Below are 19,403 nucleotides of genomic sequence, written 5' to 3'. Positions count from 1 at the left end.
TTTGTATAAAGGCAGCATCTCCTAAGATTTGTAGAATAACACTGAGTGGCAGGCTATAAGATTATGTGGATACTTTTAAATGTTACATAACAAAATAGTTTTATCTTGGAGGGTTTTTCTTAGGCCCTCTGGGTTGACTGTCACTCCTCAATATCAGCCCTATCAATTTACTTATTCTGTAAACTCAGCCTGCAAAAAGTGGCCACTATGATATTTCTAAGACCGAATAAAGTGAGGAATATAAGACATTCCTACAATGGGAAAATGACTGAATAATTTGTGGGGTGTTATCACAAAAGAATAAGATATAGTACTATGATACACAGGTAACTAAATACACAGCATAACCTTCAAGAGATGTTTTTGTGTAAGAGAAATAATCCATGGAACACAAGTCTGGGAGGAAAAGACAAATTATTTTAATGATCTTATTTCTGCATGATAGGATAGGATTGTGGGTGATTTTATCCCCCCCCCAAATTTTCTATAGTAAATATGTTTTCCTCCATATAATAAAAAATAGAGGTTGTTCATTTGAAGAACATTGTTGTGTGGAGTTTTCAGGGATAATGTCTCCATACTGGTGACTGTACCTGGCATTTCCTTTAAAAATATGGGATTTCAAGAACATATGCTTGCAGAGATTAATTATACAAAACTCAGTATGTTTCTCAGCTCCTTCTCTTGGACACCTGATGGTAATAAGATGACTTTCATGAAAGGGAATGCTGTCAGCAGTAGCTGAAAAATACACTCGGCACGGACTTCCCGTGAGATGATCATCAACATTAGTAAGCAAGCTGCCCAAAAATGTGGCACTGGGCAGAAATCAAGTAATCAAAAGCTACTTTCTGTCCAGCAGGGAGAAAGATTCATTTCAGAATCAGTTAAAGTATTATAAATGGACTTAAATCTTTGGATCACAGGAAATGGACACCACGTTTTGAAACAGAAACATCTACTTTATGACTCATCCAAAACTCAGAAACTAAGATGCTCACTCTCCCCAGAGTGTTCGGATGATAGAAAACAGTCCTTAAGATTCTGGTAGGAATATCGCTACCCTGAAGAGGGAACTAAACTAAACTGATTCCACCAGGAAGAGAAACAGACCTGGAGAGAGTCACTGTTGAACAGATACTCATTGGGCAGCAGCTCTGATTACTTGGGAGAACTCAGGAGTTAAATAATGATCAAACCTGGCAATGTCTATGCCTCAAGGAGATGAGACTCCAGCAAGGAGGGGGGGCAGCAATCAGATGACCACATGCAAGATGTGGTATGCATGTGGCTCTAAGTGGTGCCCCAGAACATAGCAGGATAAGGGGATATCAGGAGATGCAGGGCTGCTGATTATATATGGACTCAGGGGGCACTGAGGACATACTGCAGGGAGGGCCTAAGAGAGGTAGGAGTGTCTCCTGGCCATCTGGACAGCAAAGGTCAAGGACCCGCAGGAAAAGTAGAATGGCAAGTGGGCTCAGGAGAAAATGAGCAGGAACAGGAAGTGGGGGATAGATTGTGGAAGACCTTTTTGGGTATTTTAAGGATTTATATAAAGAGTGGATGGAAAGGGACTGGAGGGGTCTGAGCAACAGTGTGACACCTTTAGGATCACTCTGACCCAAGGCAGAACATCTCGACAGTAAAGGCCAATACCCTGATCCATGGGAGAGATGGGGTAGTGTGTTCTAGGGTGAATGCACTAAGTGGTAGATTCTCAGCAAATTTAAAGTCAGATACTGCATCCATTGTAGGGTATGAGAGAAAGAGCGTTAATGACGACTGGGATCCGCTGGCCCAAGGGACTGAAATAATGGGGGTTGCTTTTGCTGAAATTGTAGAAGATACAGGTTTGTAATGGCTGGGAGTGCAATCAAGAGCTCAATTTAAGAAATGTTCAATTTGGGATCTTATTAGATAATTCTTGAGGATGTCGAGGGCCTGGATCCATCCACATTGACAACCACAGTTACCTCTTGAATTTTCGGTTATGCAAAGCAAAATATTGGTCCTACAGATTCTTTCTTGTGAATTCTGGATGTAAAACTCTGACAAAGTCTCCTTTTAGAAAGTAATGACATTTCACCATTTTGAAGCCATCTGCCACTATTCCTCATCAGCCTCACTGACGATGATGTTGTCAAGAGCTCACTCTCTGGGTTGCATGTGACAGAAACACAACTTAGATTACTTCAAGAGGCTAATCAGTGTTAACTTAAAAATGCTTTTAAAAAGCCCAAGTATTTGGATATCAAAAAAATTAAGTGTTTAATGGAAGCTACAGTACTTTCCTTGAGAATCCTTGTGTTATTTTACATTAATCAGAAATATCACCTATGCTCTGTGCTGATATAAGCCTTGCATATAGAATTCCAGGATTCTGAGTAGGTGACAGTTGCACCTTGGAAGCAAGGTAGTAAAAGGCTGCAGTGTGTGTTCCGAATTTGCAATGTGCTGACAAGAAGAAGCTTATCCGATTAATGATAGTACTTCCAGGTTGACCTAGGTTTTGAGGATTCATCCACTCAGCCAGCCTTTCCACAGATAATGAGTGCTAGGTTTGGACTGGTGAGTGAGTTTGGAAGGACTCTTTCCCTTCAAGGGTGACACATCGAAGGGGGAGAAAGAGAGCAAGTTAAAAAAACAAAATTGCCATCTTAGTTCTCTATGCACCAGGGATACAGATCATTTTCTTCCTAGTAATATTCACAAGCGCATTACTATAATTCTTAAACAGGATTCAGAGCTGGACCATGTCAAAGGTTAGGATGATTAGTAGAAGAGTCGGTTTTACTTCTACTTTGGCATGTTTGAACAATTGTTAACATAAAATTTAAAAATTAAATGTACCGTTTAATATGCCCAGGGATTTTAATGATCTTTTATGGATTTCCCACACATTGTAGCAAACTTTTCCTTAATAACATCTGCAGGTCACCATGTAGAGTGTAGGCAAATTGAAGCACCAGGAGGGCATAATTTTGAAGAGATTTTATTCAGTTGTTGAAATTCCTATCAGAGGACTGATCTATCAGCACAGAAACCCTGTCTATCTGTGATTACCTTACCCAGCTCCTAAGCACAGAACAAACTCAAAATAGATACTAGCACCACATGAGTCATGAATATTTTAACCATATGGTTAGAGGAGTGGGTAAGAACGTTTCTGGGTCTGTATGGCTGTCCTGCCACTTTCTCTGCTATTTCTGTAAAGTCATCTAGCCCTATGTGCCACAGCCCTTTCATCTCTAGAGTGAGGATCCTCACCACTTCCAAGCCATGCAGTCGCTGTGAGAATTAAGAATCAATACAGGAAAAGTACTTGGAACTGTGACTGGAAATTGCTCACTAAGTATTAGTCATTCATAGTATAATTATCATTATCACTGTTACGGACAAATTTCTACTTTAAATTGGTTATTTATATGCTATATCTAAATTATAAAAGGTTTTTTCCTTCTTCTTGCAATTTTATTTCATTCATTGTATGTTATTGTTACATTCTCACTAACTTATAATCGGCCTCTTCCTTTGTGAACTGTCTTCCCAATTCACTGTTTTTCACCAATTCCGTCATGACATTAAACCATCTTGTGCGACCATATTTCCCAATGAGTAATCACATCGATTATCAAGTCTGAAGAAAGAGTTCAACAAAGCTGTCTGCATACATCTTCACAATCAGAATTTCAATATATATATAAATAATGGTGTATTTATATGTTTTACTAATTCAGAACTGTTACTGGGAAAGACAAACATATTTAGTAAAAAGTTGTAAATACAGAACATTTTCAGTGTACGTATTTCCAAACCAATGTTCTCCTTTTTTCTAAGAGCAGCCACATGATATGCATGATATTGGTTAGCCTTCCCTCATGACTGGGCAAGGATAATGTTCAACTGCCATAGGAGCTGTTGCTTATGAAGGTACTAAAATGCTTTGTTGCTAAACTTTTGCTCTGTGATATTCATTATGCTGGTAAGCTACCAGCCATGCTCTTTTCCCCCTTATACATAATGCAAAGATAAATGTGCAAACTTCCCTGATAAAATTGATGCTTATTAATTAACATCTAAAGCAGTAGGATTATGTTTATATATATTTTAAACTATCAATAACAATGCTGGCCCATTATATCCAACTTCATGTAATTAAAGTTGTTAGACATTTTAGCCAGTAAATGTATGCTTTCAAATAAATTTGGAAATAATATATGAACGCAGGACTGGACTAATGAAATTGGTGACAAAACATAATCACTGCCTCACTCCTTCATAAAATCAGTTAATCAGATAAATTTACTAGAGTAAATTTTGAAAATAAATTAAGGAAATGGTTTTCTGCAAGCAAAAATATTAATGTGCTAAAATCCCCTAATTTCTTCACTCCCCTTTCTTATCACCTGTAGAATGAAAATAAGAAGGAACTGAGCATGGACAGCTTGGCTCATGAATGCTCTCAGTCATTTTTGGCTATAAAAGAATAAACGGCACAACTCAGATAGGTGCGCTGTGACAGAGAAGCAATGAGACACCACGATCAGCTGGGCATCATGAGAACATTTCAACTGGAATTTCTGTGGGACACTCCAAAATGTAAACCGATGATTTCTCATAGGCTACTTAAATCATAACTGCTCATTACTGCAGGTGAGTTTACCTGTGAACGCACAGCCAACAGAAACTCAGCTTTGAAGGTGACACAGCTATCTCTGATTCCGTTTTCAAAGTATCAATATCTACGTGTGCACCAGAATCTCCTGAGCATTACCAGTTAAAGTATACTGCCATCTTTTGAATAATGTGAGAAAGAAAATTAAAGAACGAAAAAAAATACCACTTCCAAGTCGTTGGTATTAAGCTTATTTCTGCTAATCAATAACACCCAAGATTTGGGGGAACTAAAATTTAATGGAATTGAACCCATTGAAATGCATCCCATTTAAAAAGAACAGTGCACCATAAGGTTTTTCAAAAGGTGCTTATTCATTTTCATATGGAGCCTCCATTTAAATATTTAGGGCTATCATGAAGACTAGACTATGTGGGGCTTGAGTAAGGGTTTGGACCAGGTTTATATCACTCAGTGGGATTAATGATCTGACTAGTCCACTAAAAATGTTGAAGGATGCCATCATTTTTAATACAGACTATTTTCCTAGATATTCAAAAGGTGGGAAAATACATACGGGTTTTCTTGGTGGTCGCGTTAACTGTGGCACTGAAGGGGCCGGTGCCTGCACTGTTGTATGCCCGGACAGCCGCGTAATAGGCAAGGTTGCTCTTCAGTCCCCGGAGCCTGGCTGAGGTCTCGTTTCCGGCCACCCTCACCTTGCTGGAGGACTCCTGCTCTTCCCCACTGACCCAGTACCGCACCTGGTGAGGAAGATGCACCAGATGAGAAGGCTGGACCCAGCACCACCTTCCTCATTCCGTGGTTTTCATTAAAATGAGGACTGCGATTTACTTCTTTATTTGACAAATACTTCCAGAGGACCTACTATGTGCCAGGTGCTGCATTAGGCTCTGTGGCACGGCAGTGTACACATAGGAAAGGAACCCTAGGAGGAGAATGAGGACAAACATGTACACAGACAGAGCAGATAAATTCAGAGTGTTGAGCATGATCAGACTACGATATCACAGTGGGAGAAGGAAGGGGAAATTGCCTGCCTTTTCAACCCTTAACCAACTGAGCCCAAGGTCAAGTCCAGAACACTGGCAGAAAGGCATGAACTCTATGGACAGCTGAGGTTCCTTCCTGGAAGAAAGTGAACTGTCAGAGGAAAACATTATTAGATTGACTGTCCTGCAGTGCCAGCCACTGTCAGGTGACTAACAGTGCACACAGAGCTGCACCAGAGGGAGTAAAAGCAGTTAAAAGGGCTGATTTTCAATAGGAATGGGCATTAAAATATTTTTCACATATTTCATTATCCTGGGCCACGCAAAGTGATCTTAGACATACCAGGACATATAAAGAACTCAAAATACTTAACACCAACCAACTAACCAATCAATAAATGGGCTAAGGACCTGAACAGACACTTCTCAGAAGAAGGTATACATTCAATCAACAAATATAGGAAAAAATGTTCAACATGTCCTGTAATTAGAGAAATGCAAATCAAAACTACTCTAAGATTTCATCTTACTCAAGTCAGAATGGCAGCTATTAAGAATACAGAAAACAATAGTGTTGGCGAGGATGTGGGGGAAAAGGCACACTTACACATTGCTGGTGGGACTGCAAGTTGGTGCAACCCATCTGGAAAGCAGTATGGAGATTCCTTAGAAAACATGGAATGGAACCACCATTTGACCCAGCTATCCCACTCCTTGGTTTATACCCAAAGGACTTAAAAACAGCATACTACAGGGACACAGCCATATCAATGTTTATAGCAGCACAATTCACAATAGCTAAATTGTGGAACCAAACCAGATTCCCTTCTATAGATGAATGAATAAAGAAACTGTGGTATATATACCCAATGGAATATTACACAACATTAAAAGAAAATAAAATTGTGGCATTTGCAGGTAACTGGATGGAGTTGGAGAATATCATGCTAAGTGAGGTAAGCCAATCCCAAAAACCTAAGGCTAAATGTTCTAATAAGTGGATTCTGATCCATAACAGGGAGGGGGAGGCATGGGAAAAATGGAGGAACTTTGGTCCTGCAAAGGGGAGAGAGGGTAGGGATGGTGCATGGGGGCAGGAAAGATGGTGGAATGAGATGTACATCATTACCCTAGGTACATGTATGACTGCACATATGGTGTGATGCTACATGGTGTACAACCAGAGAAATGAAAAGTTGTGCTGCAATTGTGGACAATGAATCAAAATGCCTTCTGCTGTCATTTATACCTTATTAAAATAAATTAATTAATTAAGAGAAAGATATACAAACATATGGTGAAAATATGAATATAAGAGAATATTTGCTGAAGGGAGGAAAAAGGTAGAGAATAAAATAAAAATACATTCTTAAGTACTTACAATTCACACTATAAAGTATTTTACTATAAAGTTTTGTGTGCTTTCTTTTTTTGAACATACAGATTGTCTATAAGTAAACAAAGTAAAAACAAAAATTTATGCAAATAAATGGTTTAGGAAAGTGTACATATTCTTTGTGTAGATAAGACCTGGTATTACCATCTGCTGATCTAAAGCAGGGGCCACATAGTTAACACGACAGGTTCTCACAAGGGCATAAGCATATTTCTTACTTTTATAAATATAGACAATCTCTTCTCTCTTCTCTCTTTCTCTCTCTCTCCTTTTTTTTTTTTTTTTTGGTGTTGGGAATTGAACTCAGGGACACTCAACCAGTGAGCCACATCCCAATCCCTATTTTGTATTTTATTTAGAGACAGGGTATCACTAAGTTGCCAAGTGCCTTGTGGTCCCTAAGTCTGGCTCTGAACCGGCAATCCTCCTGCCTCAGCCTCCCGAGCTGCTGGGACTACAGGTGTGCCCACCACGCCCAGCTCTACTCTCTTCATTGCAGTATATGGCCACCTTGTTCTGGCCTTTATGTTTTACTGTTGAAGGCAAAATATAAAAATAGGAAATAATTATTATAACTTATACAACTAAAAAGCAATTTGAGCTCAATGAAACTGGCTATAATTGATTCTGAGTGCACAGAATGTTGGAAATGGTAAAGGCTTGTTACCACAAGAAACAAAAACAAAAACTTAAAGACTAAGAACATAGCTCAGTGGCCAAAAAGGAAAAAAAAGAAGAAAGAAAAAAGGAAAAAAAAGAAGAAAGAAAAAAGGAAAGGAAAGAAGGCTTAAGGGACTGGGAAGCTGGACATAGGACAGAGCAGATTTTTAATAATGGAGCTACTCAGCTTTGCCTGATTGGAGGAGGATAGACTTTCTAATTAATTAATTAATTATTATTTTTTTTTTTTTAAAGCAGAGTTCTAATTTTCATGTAAAATGTCCTAAATTTAGGGTTGGCTCAAAACCAATACTGTGTTGATCAAACAAAACGTGCTTATGGGCCACAGCTGATTACAAGTGTCAGTCCTCTGTACAAAACACTACAACTTATTCTCTCTTAAAACACCACTGGGTGAGTGTTAAGGTCCTAAATGATAAGTGAAAGCAAATTATATATCGTGCTAGATCAAAATCTCCCTATGTGTGTGCACATGGAAGGATAAGCACCCTTACATTCACACAAAATGCTGATCTTATGGATGCATTTATGTGAATTTCTCTCAGAGAAGCTTTATTAGTTTTAATAAGAATCTCAAAGGGAGGATGTGAGCCCAAACAAGTAGTATTGAAGTGGATACATGGTTTCTTTTCTAATGCCATAGCCAAATAGCCTGTTAATGGATACTAAAAGCTTTTATATATGGTAGACTCACCAAGAGAAAACACTGTGTGTTGTTAGGTCTACATGAGCCCTAAATGATAAGAAGATTTCCCTGCTCCTAAGAGCATTGTCTAGTTATTAACTAAGAATGATACAGATCAATAATTATAATAAAATGTACCAGACACAAAACCTGAAGCTTGGGATAGAGCATAGACTGGGGTAGCATATAAATATGACTGTAAGACGGCAGCAGGGAGGATTCAGGTGGTAAAATCAGGACCGCCCAAGCTTCCCTCCCCTGTCAGGTTCCAGTGCCAGGGTTGTTCCTTTTCTGATATATCAAACTGGTTGAACACAAGTTGCCTAAGAAAATGTTCTTAGGAGACTGATTTAAAGAAGACATAAAAATAATTTATAATTGGTAATGTGGAAACTCTTTTTATAAATCCGTTTATAGAAAGTACTTGAAAGTTCTTGATAGTGGCATGTTTTAAAGTACTTTAACCAATCTCCACGCATCAGAAGGAGAGCTTTATTTTTAGATCTTAGTTGCTGAGAGGTATTAGAAACATTTAGACACAGAGAAAAATTGTGACAAAGTTGAACATGATACTAGTTAGTGAAGACTGATTATATAATCTTCTTAAACAGCTTTCCTTAAAGAGCTGAATAAATATTCATGTAACTAAAACATAAGGAAACAGAGACGTGCCACTAATATTGCCAATTTTCTGAAAGAATTCCATTATGTTCCAAGAAATTTTGTTCAAAAATGCTTCTATAAGGCTAGATCATTTTTTTAATAAGGTGGAATAGTTAAGAAAGAAATAAGAAAGACAAATATCCCATTTTCCTCTCAGTTGTGTTCTGGATTTAAATAATAAAAGTACTCCAACTGAGAGAAGAGAATATTTCTATGCTAATTTGGATTTTTATGGGCACAATCACAATACAGGGATGGGGAAGGAAAGATGTCTATGTTGGAGGAACAAACTTTGAAAATGTAATTGTGCAGAAAAGGGTGAATATAAAGTTGACAGAATATGAAGGTGGCATCTACAAAGGATGATCAGAGAGATGCACATTACCAAACACAAGACACACCCTGTTAATAAAAAAAGCCAGTGTAGATACGACTAGAGGCAGGCCAGCTAAACACACTGATGAGTAATGGATTATAAAATAACTATACCTAAAATGTCCAAGTCTGTTTGAAAAGAGATTGAATCTATTATGCAAGAATAGGAGATAAAGAAAAAAGATCAGCCCAATTTGAAAAACAATAAGTAGGACTTGTAGACCTGAAAAAATGCAATGATTAAAATATCAAGGAAATCAGTAATAAGAATAAAGCTATAGACTAATGGTGGAAGGGTGAATTAATGAGCCCAGGACATAGCCTGAACAAAGAAATGAAAATTACCAAAGCAAAGCTGTGGCATTTAGAACAGAATGCAAAGTTCCAAACAGAGTTCCCAAAGGAGAGATGAAGGAAAAGGCAACGCTCAGAGGAAAAAATGGCTGAGATCTTTCCAGAGCTGAAGATATGGGCATCTTCATGGTGCAAACTCTGAATTTAGTGAGGGAACAATAAAAGGCACAGGAGAGGTTGGTTAAGACTGCCTTGGGTTCTCAACCATGCTTCATCCCTAAGAATCTGAGGGATCCAGTCTGCTCCTGTGAGCCGTTCCTGAGCCCCTGAGTTGGGGTTTGCAGGTGAGGCTGGGGCCTGGGAGGGAAGGACCTCATTTCCTGACAGAGTAGACAGCAATAACGCAGGCCATGATGGGCAGGGGCCTCTAGGTTCTGGTCATTACTGCTGACAGCGGACCTGTACACACAGCTGTCCCCCTGATCCATGGGTTTTCCCTCTGTGGTCTCAGCTGCCCTCTTTCAAAATGGGCAAGAAGGGTAACAACATACACAAAGATACTTTGAGAGACTACTTTCATAAAACCTTTATTATAGTATATTGTTATAATTGTTCTATTTTATTATTAATTATTGCCATTAATCTCTTTATTGTGCCAAATTTACAAGTTGAACTTTACTGTTTGTGGTTTCAGGCAACCACCGGGGGCCCTGGACCATGTCTCCTATGGATGAACGGTGGCTAGGGATAGAACCCTCCATATTGTGGAATTACTAAATGACTTAAACGGCTTCAGTCTTAACAGTTTAAAAACGTTTCCCTCCTCTGACCATGGAGATCCACCAAACTCAGTATTCAAGTTCTCAAATTTTCTGCATCTATAAACACTGGTAATTCAATTTTCTGATGAGATAATATGGTATTTTTTTTTCCTTCAGAAAAATAAAACCACTTCACAAGTCAATATATTTTTATCTGGATAAATAAACAGAAACAAACTTGAAGAATGTCAAAACTAAAAATATAATTTCAGTTTCTGTAATTTGGTTATTCCCCAAACTAATGTTCCTGCTCCAAGTACTCCTTAATATCCCTGCATCAGATCTTTCATTTAATTTAAACATAAAATGAAATATAGCTTATAAAACTAATGTATTTAAAAGTAGAACCTCTTTTTAAGGCTTGAAGGAAACAGGTGTTAAGTTGGAAATACTCTTTTAATAGATTAAAATAATTTTATGTGTATTTACAGAATTCTAGAGAGATGAACACTTTAACTTAGCTATTAGATTGGGCACGTTTAAATCAGCAGAAGCCAGAGGGGGAAATGCATTTGAATGTCTTTTAGGGAGATAAGTCCAGGTCTGTCCTCCCTCTGCTCTCAGCCCGGGGAGAGGTATTGTGTGCGTCCTTGCCCTCTGACTTCTCTTTGGGTTTAATCAGTAGGACTCAGGAGAGACTGGGATGTTTACTCCCCACCATTTATAGTGCTGTGCCAGGGTTTAGTAGGGACCTTCTAACAAAGAACACAGCAGCACATGGGCAGTGAGGGTCATTCCCAGAATCCCCCACACAGAGTGAAGCCTGCTACACACTGGACCCTCTCCTCTCTGCTTGTCTGCATGGTATTGGAAACCACTCCTGCTGCATCACCAAGCCTCTGTCCCTCCCAAAGTCTGCCTTTTATTCACCTAAACACATTTTACTTTTTTGATATTGATGTAAGAATATCTCAACTGTCTGTACCCAATTTTCCTATGTACATTCAACTCATGCCACAGTGAATTGAATTCACTGCAAGACAGCAGGAGATGAGACCCCGGGCACATAGCTTTTTTTCAAGTGTAATTTTCATATCCTCAAAAGAAAAAAAAAGGTACTCAAATATTTAACATCTTTTTCTATTCTGATTAAAATATCAGGTTCTGTGCACATTCCATACAGCTGGGGAACAGGAGGCTGGAGGAAGGCATCTAGAAAGTTTGGTTTGGCATTCTGATATATTACATTTCTTAAGTTCCTCTGCCACACTTAAAAAATAATCCTATGCTGTTCCCCCCAAATATGCAACTCTTATTATTTTGCAAATGTTGACTTGTTTCTTTTTTTTAAATTTTTTTTGTTGGTTGTTCAAAACATTACATAGTTCTTGATATATCATATTTCACACTTTGATTCAAGTGGGTTATGAGCTCCCATTTTTACCCCATATACAGATTGCAGAATCATATCAGTTACACATCCATTGATTTACATATTGCCATACTAGTGTCTGTTGTGTTCTGCTGCCTTTCCTATCCTCTACTATCCCCCCTCCCCTCCCCTCCCCTCCCCTCTTCTCTCTCTGCCCCCTCTACTGACATTCATTTGTCCCCCTTGTATTATTTTTCCCTTTCCCCTCACTTCCTCTTGTATGTACTTTTGTATAACTCTGAGGGTCTCCTTCCATTTCCATGCAATTTCCCTTCTCTCTCCCTTTCCCTCCCACCTCTCATCCCTGTTTAATGTTAATCTTCTTCTCATGCTCTTCGACCCTACTCTGTTCTTAGTTACTCTCCTTATATCAAAGAAGACATTTGGCATTTGTTTTTTAGGGATTGGCTAGCTTCACTTAGCATAATCTGCTCTAATGCCATCCATTTCCCTGTAAATTCTATGATTTTGTCATTTTTTAATGCAGAGTAATACTCCATTGTGTATAAATGCCACATTTTTTTTATCCATTCATCTATTGAAGGGCATCTAGGTTGGTTCCACAGTCTTGCTATTGTGAATTGTGCTGCTATGAACATCGATGTAGCAGTGTCCCTGTAGCATGCTCTTTTTAGGTCTTTAGGGAATAGACGGAGAAGGGGAATAGCTGGGTCAAATGGTGGCTCCATTCCCAGCTTTCCAAGAAATCTCCATACTGCTTTCCAAATTGGCTGCACCAATCTGCAGTCCCACCAGCAATGTACAAGTGTACCCTTTTCCCCACATCCTCGCCAGCACTTGTTGTTGTTTGACTTCATAATGGCTGCCAATCTAACTGGAGTGAGATGGTATCTTAGGGTGGTTTTGATTTGCATTTCTCTGACTGCTAGAGATGGTGAGCATTTTTTCATGTACTTGTTGATTGATTGTATGTCCTCCTCTGAGAAGTGTCTGTTCAGGTCCTTGGCCCATTTGTTGATTGGGTTGTTTGTTCTCTTATTGTCTAATTTTTTGAGTTCTTTGTATACTCTGGATATTAGGGCTCTATCTGAAGTGTGAGGAGTAAAGATTTGTTCCCAGGATGTAGGCTCCCTATTTACCTCTCTTATTGTTTCTTTTGCTGAGAAAAAACTTTTTAGTTTGAGTAAGTCCCATTTGTTGATTCTAGTTATTAACTTTTGTGCTATGGGTGTCCTATTGAGGAATTTGGAGCCCGACCCCACAGTATGTAGATCGTAGCCAACTTTTTCTTCTATCAGACGGCGTGTCTCTGATTTGATATCAAGCTCCTTGATCCATTTTGAATTCACTTTTGTGCATGGCGAGAGAAAGGGATTCAGTTTCATTTTGTTGCATATGGATTTCCAGTTTTCCCAGCACCATTTGTTGAAGATGATATCCTTCCTCCATTGCATGCTTTTAGCCCCTTTATCAAATATAAGATAGTTGTAGTTTTGTGGATTGGTTTCTGTGTCCTCTATTCTGTACCATTGGTCCACCTGCCTGTTTTGGTACCAGTACCATGCTGTTTTTGTTACTATTGCTCTGTAGTATAGTTTGAAGTCTGGTATCGCTATACCGCCTGATTCACACTTCCTGCTTAGCATTGTTTTTGCTATTCTGGGTCTTTTATTTTTCCATATGAATTTCATGATTGCTTTCTCTATTTCTATAAGAAATGCCATTGGGATTTTGATTGGCATTGCATTAAACCTATAGAGAACTTTTGGTAATATCGCCATTTTGATGATGTTAGTTCTGCCTATCCATGAACAGGGTATATTTTTCCATCTTCTAAGATCTTCTTCTATTTCTCTCTTTAGGGTTCTGTAGTTTTCATTGTATAAGTCTTTCACCTCTTTTGTTAGGTTGATTCCCAAGTATTTTATTTTTTTTGAAGATATTGTGAATGGAGTGGTTGTCCTCATTTCCATTTCAGAGGATTTGTCGCTGATATACAGGAATGCCTTTGATTTATGCGTGTTGATTTTATATCCTGCCACTTTGCTGAATTCATTTATTAGCTCTAATAGTTTCTTTGTAGACCCTTTTGGGTCTGCTAGGTATAGAATCATGTCATCTGCAAATAGTGATAATTTAAGTTCTTCTTTTCCTATTTTTATGCCTTTAATTACTTTTGTCTGTCTAATTGCTCTGGCCAGTGTTTCGAGAACTATGTTGAACAGAAGTGGTGAGAGAGGGCATCCCTGTCTTGTTCCAGATTTTAGAGGGAATGCCTTCAATTTTTCTCCATTCAGAATGATGCTAGCCTGAGGCTTAGCATAGATTGCTCTTACAATATTGAGGTATGTTCCTGTTATCCCTAGTTTTTCTAGAGTTTTGAACATAAAGGGATGCTGTACTTTGTCAAATGCTTTTTCCGCATCTATCGAGATGATCATATGGTTCTTATTTTTAAGTCTATTGATGTGGTGAATAACATTTATTGATTTCCATATATTGAACCAGCCTTGCATCCCAGGGATGAATCCTACTTGATCATGGTGCACAATTTTTTTGATATGTTTTTGTATCCGATTCGCCAGAATTTTATTGAGGATTTTTGCATCTAGGTTCATTAGAGATATTGGTCTGTAGTTTTCTTTCTTTGAAGTGTCTTTGTCTAGTTTAGGTATCAGGGTGATGTTGGCCTCATAGAATGAATTTGGAAGTTCTCCCTCTTTTTCTATTTCCTGAAGTAGCTTGAAAAGTATTGGTATTAGTTCCTCTTTAAAGGTTTTGTAAAACTCTGCTGTATACCCATCCGGACCTGGGCTTTTCTTAGTTGGTAGTCTTTTGATGGTTTCTTCTATTTCCTCAATTGATATTGGTCTGTTTAGGTTGTCTATATCCTCCTGACTCAATCTGGGCAGATCATATGGCTTAAGAAATTTATCAATGCCTTCACTATCTTCTAATGTATTTGAGTATAAGGATTCAAAATAATTTTTGATTATCTTCTGTATTTCTGAAGTGTCTGTTGTGATATTGCCTTTTTCATCCTGTATGTTAGTAATTTGAGTTCTCTCTCTTCTTCTCTTTGCTAGCATGGCTAAGAGTCTGTCGATTTTGTTTATTTTTTCAAAGAACCAACTTTTAGTTTTGTCAATTTTTTCAATTGTTTCTTTTGTTTCGATTTCATTAATTTCAGCTCTGATTTTAATTATTTCTTGCCTTCTACTTCTTTTGCTGTTGTTTTGCTCTTCTTTTTCTAGGATTTTGAGATGAAGTATGAGATCATTTATTTGTTGGTTTTTTCTTTTTTTAAGGAATGAACTCCAACCAATGAATTTTCCTCTTAGAACTGCTTTCAATGTGTCCCATAGATTCCGATATGTTGTGTCTGTGTTTTCATTTATCTCTAAGAATTTTTTAATTTCCTCCTTGATGTCTTCTATAACCCATTGATCATTCAGTAACCTATTGTTCATTCTCCAAGTGATGTATGCTTTTTCCTTCCTTCTTTTATCGTTGATTTTCAGTTTCATTCCATTATGATCAGATAAGATGCATGGTATTATCTCTACTCCTTTATATTGTCTAAGAGTTGCCCTGTGACATAATATGTGATCTATTTTTGAGAAGGATCCATGTGCTGCTGAGAAAAAAGTGTAACTGCTTGATGTTGGGTAGTATATTCTATATATGTCAATTAAGTCTAGGTTATTAATTGTGTTATTGAGTTCTATAGTTTCCTTATTCAACTTTTGTTTGGAAGATCTGTCCATTGGTGAGAGAGGTGTGTTGAAGTCTCCCATGATTATTGTATGGTGGTCTATTAGACTCTTGAACTTGAGAAGAGGTTGTTTGATGAACATAGCTGCACCATTGTTAGGGGCATTTTTTTTTTATGATAGTTATGTCTTGTTGGTGTATGGTTCCCTTGAGCAGTATGTAGTGTCCCTCTTTATCCCTTTTGATTAACTTGGGCTTGAAATCTATTTTATTTGATATGAGTATGGACACACCTGCTTGTTTCCGAAGTCCATATGAGTGATATGATTTTTCCCAACCTTTCACCTTCAGCCTATGTATGTCTTTTCCTATCAAATGCGTTTCCTGTAGGCAGCATATTGTTGGGTCTTATTTTGTGATCCATTCTACTAGCCTGTGTCTCTTAATTGGTGAGTTTAAGCCATTAACATTTAGGGTTATTATTGAGATATGGGTTGTTCTTCCAGCCATATTTGTTTATTTATGTTATTAAACATGGTTTGTTTTCCTCTTTGATTATTTTTCCCCCCTTTACTGTCCTACCTCCCACTGTTGGTTTTCATTGTTATTTTCCATTTCCTGTTCCTGTAATGTTTTGCCAAGGATGTTTTGAAGAGATGGTTTTCTAGCTGCAAATTCTTTTAACTTCTGTTTATCGTGGAAGGTTTTAATTTCATCTTCCATCCTGAAGCTTAATTTCGCTGGAAACACAATTCTTGGTTGTAACCCATTTTCTTTCAGTGTTTGAAATATGTTATTCCAGGATCTTCTAGCTTTCAGAGTCTGTGTTGAAAGATCAGCTGTTATCCTGATTGGCTTACCCCTAAATGTGATCTGCTTCCTTTCTCTTGTAGCTTTTAAAATTCTCTCCTTATTCTGTATGTTGGGCATCTTCATTATAATGTGTCTAGGTGTGGGTCTCTTATGATTTTGCACATTCGGCGTCCTGTAGGCTTCTAGGATTTGGGATTCTGTCTCATTCTTCAAGTCTGGGAAGTTTTCTCGTATTATTTCATTGAATAGATTGCTCATTCCTTTGGTTTGAAACTCTGTCCCTTCCTGTATCCCAATGACTCTTAAATTTGGTCTCTTGATGTTATCCCATATTTCTTGGATGTTCTGCTCATGGTTTCTTAACAGTCTTGCTGAGCTGTCTATGTTCTTTTCAAGTTGAAATACTTTATCTTCATTGTCTGATGTTCTATCTTCTAAGTGTTCTACTCTGCTGGTAGTATTCTCAATTGAGTTTTTAAGTTGGTTTATTGCTTCCTGCATTTCTAGGATTTCTGTTTGTTTGTTTTTTATAACCTCTATCTCCCTGTATAGTTGATCTTTTGCTTCTTGGATTTGTTTATGTAATTCATTGTTGAAGTGATCTTTCATTGTCTGATCTTGCTGTCTGATGTCTTCCTTGATACTCCAGATCATCTGAAGCATGTATATCCTGAATTCTTTATCTGACATTCCATCTGCTGCAGCTATTACCTCTTCTAACGTTGAGTTGACCTGCATTGCTTGTGGTCCTTTCTTTCCTTGTCTCTTCATACTGTTCGCGTTCCTTTCTACTTGGTGAAATTGTTGTGCTATTGAATTTTCCCCGTATATATTTATATTGGTCTTGTATAGTTGCAAAGTCTCCCTCGCAGGTGCGGGCGGCGGCTCTGCCCCTCCTCCAATTGGGGCAATGTGCCTACCATGCCGGCAGGCCGCTGGGCCTGCTCTGCCGGTCAGTAGCAGGTCCGCCTACCTTGCAGGCTCGGGCGGCGGCTCTGTCCCTCTGCGGGCCGCTAGGCTTGTTCTGTCGGTGGGTCGCAGGTCCGCCTACCTTGCAGGCGCGGGGGGGGGTGGCTCTACCCTTCCTCAGGCCACTGGGCCTGTTCTGTCTGTCGGTTGCAGGTCTGGCCTGCTCTGTGGGTGGTCACAGTTCCGTCTACCTTGCAGGCGCGGGGGGAGGGGGCGGCTCTGCCTCTCAGCAGGCCGCTGCTCCTCTTCTGCTGGTGGGTCGCAGGCCCGCCTACCTTGCAGGAGTGATTGGAAGCTCTGCCCCTCCGCGGGCCACTGGGCCTTTTCTGTTGGTGGTCACAGTTCCGCCTACCTGGCAGGCGCGGGGGGTGGGGGGCGGCTCTGCCCCTCAGCAGTCCGCTGGGCCTGTTCTGTGGGTGGTCACAGTTCCGTCTACCTTGCCAGCGCAGGGGGAGGGGGCGGCTCTGCCTCTCAGCAGGCCACTGCTCCTCTTCTGCCGGTGGGTTGCCTGACTTGTTTCATTTGCTTATTAAATTTGTTCTTCCCAAGGTTTATTCTTTCTTAATGTTTAACTTTTATTAACATGTAGTAATGGTACATATTTTGGGAGTGCAGCGTGATACTCCAATGCCTGCATGTACTTCACATAGATCAATCAGAGTAATTATCTTTTCCATCTTGTTATCATTTCTTTTTGTTTGGAATCTTGGAGTTCTTCATAGAAACAGTGAATAGATTATTGTGAACTAGAGTTTATTTTTTCAAAGCACAAAAGGACTTTAAAGCCATGGTATATTCCAGGCAGGAACTCTAGCTCTCTCTCTCTTGGTGCCCACTCTCCATGAACTTAATGGCTCTGGATCCTCTTTTGCAGGTCTGCCTCTCTTATTCCTATCCAAAAGGGCACCAGGAAAGATCTGAGCCTGAGTTTAAAGGCACAGCAGATGAAATAAATTAGAGTCTAGGGAAATGAGCTCAACTACTGGTTGGTCAAATCAGAAAGAAAATTAGTCTAGATGCTAATGATGATGTGTGCTCAGCATGTTGCGAGGCACACGATCAACTCACGCCAAGATGAGAGAAAGGCAGGAGATATTAACGATTTTAAAGCCAAACTGGGGAAACTGCAACCCACAAAGTTAGCCACAGGACTGATAATTAAATACTCTGCTAAGTCATTTATTTTTCTAGGTTAATTTTTAAATCATTACTGAAATGAACAAAAGACATATTTTTAACTTGGTGGAATTACATAGATTATTTGAGATTTTTTTCTAATTAGTACATCTTTCTCTTAGCTTGTTGTCTTTCTCTTCATATATTCTACCAAGCACTTGGGGAAGAAATTTTTAATCCTTGTTTTTCCTTTCAATACAGTATACATGTTACATTTGGATATTTTGTCTGCTACTCTTTATACAAACAGATGTGATGAATTTATTTTTAAAAAGTATTTATTTTTTAGTTATAGTTGGACATAATACCTTTATTTCACTTATTTATTTTTATGTGGTGCTGAGGGTTGAACCCAGGGTCTCCCATGTGCGAGGCGAGCGCTCTACTGCTGAGCCACAATCCCAGCCCCAAGATGCGATGCATTTTAACCCATAATTGATACCAAGAAAAGTTCCATTTCCTTCTCATCTTTTGCCTCTGACCCTCGTGGCAATAGGCATGAGAGCCACTCGGGGAGTGTATTTCCCTTGTGAAAAGTAGAAAGTATTCTTCTACTCTTTGCTGCTTTTCAGTTTTCTTTTTCTTTCAATGAAATCTCACCCTGAAGCCCAATATCTAAACAGAAAAAAAGCAGAAGCTGCAAGTCTCTCAGGGTGGTTTTAACAATGGCTGCTTTATCTCTTGCAATTCTCAAATGATGCTATGAGTTATGGACGACTGTTACTCTATTCTAACTGAGCCTTGGAGAGCTTTAATAACTTGCTTAAGAACATGCAGCAGTGAGATAGCAAAGCCCAAACTGCATTTTTTCCATCAACACATAGTTTGTGCATGTCACCCATGTGCCAGATA

At 38.8% G+C, this 19,403-nt stretch overlaps 1 protein-coding gene across 5 annotated transcripts in view; it reads right to left on the bottom strand.

The window, feature by feature from the left end:
* The window catches only part of Cntn3 (contactin 3), a 332,030-nt gene that overhangs the window by 9,039 nt on the left and 303,588 nt on the right, over positions 1-19,403 (bottom strand). For all 5 annotated transcript variants that reach the window (XM_046425549.2, XM_058573015.1, XM_058573014.1 and 2 more), the window contains one exon: positions 5,196-5,382. In XM_046425549.2, coding sequence (XP_046281505.1) covers positions 5,196-5,382 — 187 coding nt within the window. The remainder of the gene's footprint in view (positions 1-5,195; positions 5,383-19,403) is intronic.

Source organism: Marmota monax, unplaced genomic scaffold (genome assembly GCF_021218885.2).
Source record: "Marmota monax isolate L192 unplaced genomic scaffold, Marmota_monax_Labrador192_F-V1.1 WCK01_AAM20220418_F8-fsc00028, whole genome shotgun sequence".
NCBI classification, from domain to species: Eukaryota; Metazoa; Chordata; class Mammalia; order Rodentia; family Sciuridae; genus Marmota; species Marmota monax.
This window is presented reverse-complemented; position numbering and strand designations above follow the sequence as displayed.